The 7,771-nt window shown below is 34.7% G+C and overlaps 1 protein-coding gene across 1 annotated transcript; it reads right to left on the minus strand.

Annotated features, from left to right (window-relative positions):
* Nucleotides 1-2,658: 2,658 nt before the first annotated feature.
* On the minus strand, nt 2,659-7,557 carry LOC110877128 (putative F-box protein PP2-B2). The gene is made up of 3 exons (XM_022125284.2): nt 7,175-7,557; nt 6,699-6,817; nt 2,659-3,287 (listed from the first exon to the last, which is right to left on the minus strand). Exons 1-3 carry the CDS (start codon nt 7,442-7,444, stop codon nt 2,894-2,896), a joined length of 783 nt encoding a protein of 260 aa, XP_021980976.1. The 5' UTR covers nt 7,445-7,557; the 3' UTR covers nt 2,659-2,893.
* Between the last annotated feature and the right edge of the window lie 214 nt (nt 7,558-7,771).

A 7,771-nucleotide genomic window follows, 5' to 3' on the forward strand; every position in this document is an offset into this window, starting at 1 on the left:
GGGACCTTTGGCGAAACAACCTTTGATTCGTCGAAGGGACCTTTGGCGAAACACTTTTGATTCGTCGAAGGGATCTTTGGCGAAACACTTTTCTGTTTCGTCGAAGAGACCTTTGGCGAAATGCTTTTCTGATTCGTTGACTTCTTGATTCGTCGAGAGCTGATTCGTCAAAAAGGTTGTCAGGGGTTGGTAAAAGTAGGTGATTTGTTTATACACAGTCTGTCAACTCACACGACTTTCAACCATGCTTTTCTAACCAACCTAAAAGTATGGTGGATAATAGAGTATATTATAACAATTTTCAAAGCAAGTTAACCTTATCAGTTGGATTAAAAAGTAAGTTTACCAAGAACACTTTGAATATCTTATGAAGATATGAAGAACACAAGACAAACTGGTGAACTTTATAATTTGCTGAACACACTTTTGGGCTAAAATTTTCAACAAAAACCAACCGTTAATGTGTAACACATAAACAAGTAAGGTTTTCAGTAAAATTTCTAGCAAACAACTATCCTTAAACAGTTTTCAAGAGCCTTTTTCCAGAAAAATACCAAGTTTTAAGGACACTTTTCTGAGAAAAAACACACAAACACTAGTTAAAACAACCGAACTATGTTTGATTTTAAACAAGGATAAGAGCCACTGCTCTGATACCACTTGTAGGTCCCGAAATCGGAGGATCGATTTTCAATACCAAAGCCTTGTTTATAGCAAACAAAGTTAAGTGTGCGGAATCCACTTAACTAAGCAAATCAAACATAGAACAATGTAACACACAAAGGTTAACCAAAGAAACACACTCGTTTGATTAACTGGATGAGAACAAACTGATACAAACACAGTTTACAGACTTGTAGGGTATTAGCTGGGCCGATAACCATGACGAAACAGAACATGGGCCGACGAAACGCTTCTATGCCCAAAACCAAGCCCAACAGTCAACGAATCACATGTGATTCGTTGACCACTTTGACGAAACAGAAACAAGTATGATCATGTCTGTTTCGTCGACATGTATTCGACGAAACAGACTTGTTTCGCCAAAGGCTGCAAAATGTTAACTGTTTCTGCATAACAGACAGCAGAACAGAAAGCACAAACAACACTAACAAATGGACAGATATACCCTTAACATGCAACATGCATTGTTTACGACCAAATACATAACAAGAGAGACAACTAAGTCAGACACAAGCGTATAGGAGGATATCCGACTTGGACGACTGCGAATACAGACTCGATAACTGATAACAGACCGTACAAAATACAACATAACGTACAAGACTAGTAACAGACACAAAAATGCATCAACAGTAGGAACTCGACCAATCTGACGAACATAACGTCTACTTCATTCTCTAATGTGGTGGCTAACCAGGTACACATGTGTTTTATTATTCATGATTGAATTTATTTAATTAGGGTTTATCTTTTACCCATATTCTACTGATATAATCAACATGCCTTTCAAAAAAAAAAAAAAAAAAAAGATTTCTGAAAACCTCTTAAGTTATTTATTGTTTTATTATCAACATTCATTTTTTTATTTATTGTTATTCTCTTCATGCTTAAAGAGGTGTGCTTCTATTTGACACATTATCTGTATTAGTTATTATTTTCTTCATTCTAATGTTTTGTGATAAATGCAGCCAGTTATGCTACACGCAAGGTGAATGATGCCAAAATTCCTACCACATCGGATGATGCACGTGTAGCAGATGAATCTCATGAGAGACGAAGGCATAGGAGATCACAATGGAAGTCAAAATAATATACTTCGTATAGACAATGTGTGTTTCATGAAACTTTAACACATTATAGTTATTATTTAGCTTACATAATTGCTACTTGAGATTGTGTTGTAACTTACCTTTTTATGATGTTACTTTTTAATAGTCAATGACTAATTTAAAGACTTTAAGCAATTAATATTATTGGAATTATTAACAATCTCGCTTTGCTATGTTATCAAAACATAATATATATATATCTACATATGAACGTTTTTTTATTAAAATTCTCACACATTTTTTTTTAAACAATTAATGTTTTGTTTAGAAAACAAACAATAAAATATTTATATCATTATACCATTAATATGCCCGTCCACCGGACGAGTATAGAACTATTTTTGCGTGTTCACGCTTCCATTGACAAAATAATATTAAAAGAATACGTAAATTCCCAACACTCATTGGCTCTCATATGAGGACTGCCTTCATCCTGAAAATCGGTATCCTTGATCGAAGAAGCTTATGTTTAGTATAGAAATGCAGTTAAATGTTTTATGTCTTATAGACGGATGTTGTTTTGCATGTTTTCCGCTGCGATGTTATCGAGATTCCAGTTTAAGAACTATCCTTTTGATGTATGTAACCGACCATGAGGTATAATCCCCGGTTTAAGGCCTTACATTGAATTATAAAGATGCCAAGCATAAAGGATATCACCTTCATGTGTGATTAATTATGTGTGTAAAAATTACAACTTTTATAAATTTCATTGCTACAAACTTGTAACTCTTTCGCTTTTTAATATTGTGAATTATGATAAAGTGAAAAATATTTATGTTTGACTTGAGTTGAAGAGTAAACTCAAACCAAACCAAAGATCGATCTCCAACCACACATTCTTTCTCGAGGATAAAATACTCAATTCCAAAAGTAAACCAAACACTCATAATCAACAGAATCAACGTCTCAATGATAACAAACAAAATATAATCGCCCAATGACATGCAAACCTCTTTTCTCGAGGATAAAATACTCAATTCCAAAAGTAAACACAACACTCATAATTAAGAGAATCAACGTCTCAATATAACAAACAAAATATAATCGGCCACGACATGCAAACCTCTGTGGTGTATCCGCTGCAATTATTTAATACACTATTTTGGTCGAAACTCGATGCCTTCCAAAATAAGACCAGTTTTCCAGAATGTCTCATGCTTGGTAAATGCCACCCTAACTTCACCTTCATCTCCATCATTATTGTTGAATTCACCCAACTTGACCTCAATCCATCCATCCTTCCTTGTAGAAGGAATTACCTGTGCCTGTGCATGTGTGTGCGGTTGTTGAAGATAAACACCACGTGTCACTGTCACTACCCCACCAAACATTATCTTTGCTTCTCCTGGAACATAAAGCTCCTCAGAAAATCTAGTAATTCGGTATACAAGATACGCTGAATAGATAGTCTTTGGTGACAACGTCGAAGTTGCTAATACACCTCGGATATCAAGCCAGCATACAGTTTTAAGCATGGCTACCTCCTCAAACCTTCACCAATTGTAACATAGATGATAATCAATGTAGTGAGAGAGCAAAAGTACGGAAGTTATGAACTTGTTGTATATATCAAATTCAAAACATACGGTTCTTCCATTTTTCAACATAGTCAATAATATGTTGAGTACTAGAGGTAGGCAAACCTTAACTATTAACCGAAACTAAATGATAACCGGACCGGCTCCAAACCAAATTGATAGATAAACAAGATTAATCAACGGTTATGGATAATGAAACATGATTAACTAATTAGTTAGTATGGGTGATAGATAGAGTGTCCTATAACCGAACGTTAACCAATTCGAACCAAAAAGTTTAAAAGACAAGCTTAGGTCGAAATACATAGGATGAGGTTCATGAGAAAACTTAATTTAAATGAGAAAAAACAAAAACACCAAGAGAAAACGATACTGGTCCTTGCGGTTCACATGGACTTTTATATTACACATGTGTAGTATATGGAAACACGCTGCGGACCTAAATGACTTTTCCTTACCGCCCGCAAGAAATTTTTTTATAATACACATGTGCAATATATGATATATTACACATGGCTAGTACGTTTTTTTTCCATTATTTTGCATATACCGCATATATGCTTATACGAAAAAAAAAATAAAAGCTTTGGAATAAAACAGGCACTATTACATGTGTCATAGAACATGTATTACACTAATACATCGTTTTTTCATGCATCGTGTTTTTTCAGTTCGGAATATATGTATTAGATCTGTGTAATAGAACTTCGAATGGAGTTTTTCATTTTCTTGCGGTATGTAATGTGTTTTTTCTTTTAATTCTGGATATATTGCATAAAAACCTCACTTTTATAAAATTGAAAATAGTTGAGTTGTAATACACTCACATATAAAATCTAATATAACTTATGGAGATGATCAAATAGGAAGTTTAGTTTCGTTATTCCGACCAAGCGGTAACGTTTTATAAATAAGCGGTAACGAAATCGAAAAAACGTTAATTTTTCCAAAATTTACACTAAAAACGTCAAAAATTTTCCGACCAAGCGGTAGCGGAGGCTACCCCTTGTTCCATAATACATCCGCCCCTGTGAAGCAATAGAATTATAACATGTGCCAAAATTTAAAAATAAAGGGGACAGATATTTTAGTCAATTTTATACAATCTTTTCCCTTCTTCTCTCCCTGTAACTAAACACACCATTTTCAAAACCCACAATCTTCAACTTTTTGCTCACTTACTATAGTGTGATTTTCATCCCCAATCAATGATTCAAACAACCAATCAACGTGTTCTTCAATTTTCTAAGAAACCTAGTTTAATTTCCTACAATATCTTATTTTATCCCGTGATATTGAAGCGAATCACTCGATTCGTTCGATGATAAGTGTTTTTAGCATTCAAATTTCGTCAATCGTTGAAGAAATCTAAAGAAATCAGCTTCGATCTATGTAAGAAATTTTTGAATTGCATTTTTACGATATGAGTTTTTGAATTGAGTGATTGCGTTTTACAAAGAAATGAAAAAACAATTTTTTTTTTGTATTTTCAGTCCATTGCGTTTTAGAAACAATACATTTTATTGTGTTTTTAGTCCACTGCGTTTTAGGTAAAACACATATTCTGGCCATTGTGTTTTAGAAAAAAGACACTTGTTTGTGTTTTCTCTGGCCATTGCCTTTTAGAAATAAGACATTTCTTTGTGATTTTAGGGCATTGCGAATTACAATAAAAATACATTTCTTTGTGTTTTCTGGCCATTGCGTTTTAGAAATAAGAAATTTCTTTGTGATTTTAGGCCGTTGCGTTTTACAAAAAAAAATACATTTTTTTTTTGTGTTTTTTCAGCTATTGCGTTTTATAAATAACACAATTCTTTTATGTTTTTTTCTATTGCGTTTTAGAAACAAAACATTTCTTTGTGTTTTTTGTCAATTGCGTTTTAGAAAAAAATCATTTTATATGCTTTTTGTCCATTGCGTTTTACGCATTTGGGTTTTCGATTTTTTTTCAAAAATATAGCAATAGTATACTCGTTTTAAAGATGAAAAACGCTCGTTTTTTTTGTTCAATTTGTATAAAAAAATTATGTCGTATGAAACAGTTATTAACGTTTAAAAACAGGAGGGGGGGGATTTGGAGGAGAGAAAAAACTATTGTTTTGCATTGACTAAAATACTACTACACAAACTAATACTCCTCCTTCTTTTTTATCAATTACACCCATTTAATCAAGCTCTTGATTAATCAATTAATGGTTAAAATTTGTTTTTAGCATTTTTAGGCAAAATAAACTTTCTATTATATTCTAACCCTAATAGCTTAATAATTTCAGTTTACATTAATTAACCAAAGGATTAATTTGGTTTTAGAAAGAATAAGGAGTAAACTTCCGTTTTACTCCCTGTGGTTTGGTCATTTTAACGGTTTTGCTCCAATAGTTTAAAAATAGTCATTTTCCTCCCTGATCTTTCGAGTTTGTCGCCAGTTTCCTCCCTGATGGAGTTAGAGGCTGGGAACAAAATGAAGATAAGTTAGAAAAATCAGGGAGGAAAATGACTATTTTTAAACTATTGGAGCAAAACCGTTAAAATGATCAAACCACTGGGAGCAAAACAGAAGTTTACTCACAAGAATAAGATTAGGGTGGAGGGTATCATTCAATCACTTTAGGGTGTTTGAGTTACCGTCTAGCAAAAAATATCATGTCATGTCAAGTCCGCATTTCACTTCCTATTTTGCACTCAATCACTGACAATGATTCAAACACTATTAGGGTGTTTGAGTTACATATTTTTTAATTATTCAAAAATCAATCCCACTCAAACAATCAGTGAGTGACTGTACACCGAAAAAGGGACTCACCGAAAACCGAAAAAGGGCGGCGGTCATTCACCGCTCGGTGAAATCATATCCCCGGAGGGGTCCCCGACATCACTCCTACCACCCTTAGTCTGAATTGTTGCAAGTTGTCCTTCAACTTGTTATTAATTACAAGAACATAATGTTAAATATTTAAAAACTCAGTCGTTGTCGGTATACGACAAACCTTATGAATTTAGAATATGTTTGGATCGAGTAGTTTCAGATTTGTTTCAACATTAACTATCTGAAATTCAAAACCAAACTGTAACCGAGATTCATAACTGATCAATGGAAACCGAAACTCGGTTATGGTTAGGAAAAATCCCGGAAACCGAAACTAAGATATGGTTATGGTAAGGGGTAAAAAGCGAACCTAACCCCTATTGAATTCTGCGATAACTGCACAAAACATTTGTAAATGGTGCACTCATGAGTTAACGAGATAGTGGAACTGGCGGTTTTGTAACTGCCTTATGCGTTATACTTTTAACCAAAACTAGAAATCAATTATATAGATTATTAGTTCTGAAATAAATAAGATAGCGTTAGCTGAGAAACCTTGACTCGGGTAGATGTCCCCATATCCAGTAACGATCGTCATTCTCCCAGGCAATATGTAAGTCCCTTGCCCGCATCATATAGCACTTTTTACCACTCTCCTTGTCTAGATTGAAGCTCTGTTAATACAACATCATATCCCACATTAGCTGAATAAATCGGACCTTTAGAGACGACCCAAAAAAGACTTTTCGCGACGAAATTCCGTTCCTGTAACCTATTGCGACCAAAAGTCGTCGCAACAGGGTCGTTGCTATTGATCCGTCTTAACAGGGTCATAACAATTTAATCCTTAAACTCACAAAAAGCAAATGTTTCATGGTTTACTACTAAACAAATAATAATCAATAATGGAACTGTTAAACAACTACATGATCTGGTTGTGAATCTATCTAGTTGATTTAGCATGCAATACCAAAACTAACTAAAATAAATACTAGTAAATAAATAACGGACTGTAAGTTTGACTGGTTTACCAAACGACCACCATCGAGGAGGATATGTGTGTCCGACAACTGGTGGTAAAGTTTCTTTTTAGATTCAAAAGCCACAGGAGATACTGCCCTTGCGATGACTTCACGGTAATCCGGCGGCAGAAACCACTCCCAAACGGAGTCAGAATCTGCCACTGAATTGAATCCTTTAGAGATTGTGGCTGCTCTGCACGCATCGCGAGGTGTAGTAAATGATAGTATACACGACAGACAGCCTGCATCCAGCGCAGAGATAGTAGTCGCTTCGTTCATGTGTTCCTTAATTTCACTCTGGCTGTGGTTCAGTATGATCGAAAATGGATTGCTATAAGGTGTTAAAGTCTACGCTAAGTCTTCAACCCATTCATAGATTCTATAGAGTGTGGTCATTACCTTTAGGGGTAAGGATGGTAAGGTTATATGTACTGGGGCGCGAGAAAGAGCCATAGCGCCGCTATGGCGCCTAGAACACCGCCCCCAAGGGCGCTATGTTTCAAAAATGGGTGGAGGGCGCCAGATTTTTCGCGGCGTTATTGTTGTTTGGTTAATTGATTTGGCCAATCAAAATAAGAAGAGTTTTTTTATATTAATTAATAAAAC

Source organism: Helianthus annuus, chromosome 3 (genome assembly GCF_002127325.2).
Source record: "Helianthus annuus cultivar XRQ/B chromosome 3, HanXRQr2.0-SUNRISE, whole genome shotgun sequence".
Classification (NCBI taxonomy): domain Eukaryota; kingdom Viridiplantae; phylum Streptophyta; class Magnoliopsida; order Asterales; family Asteraceae; genus Helianthus; species Helianthus annuus.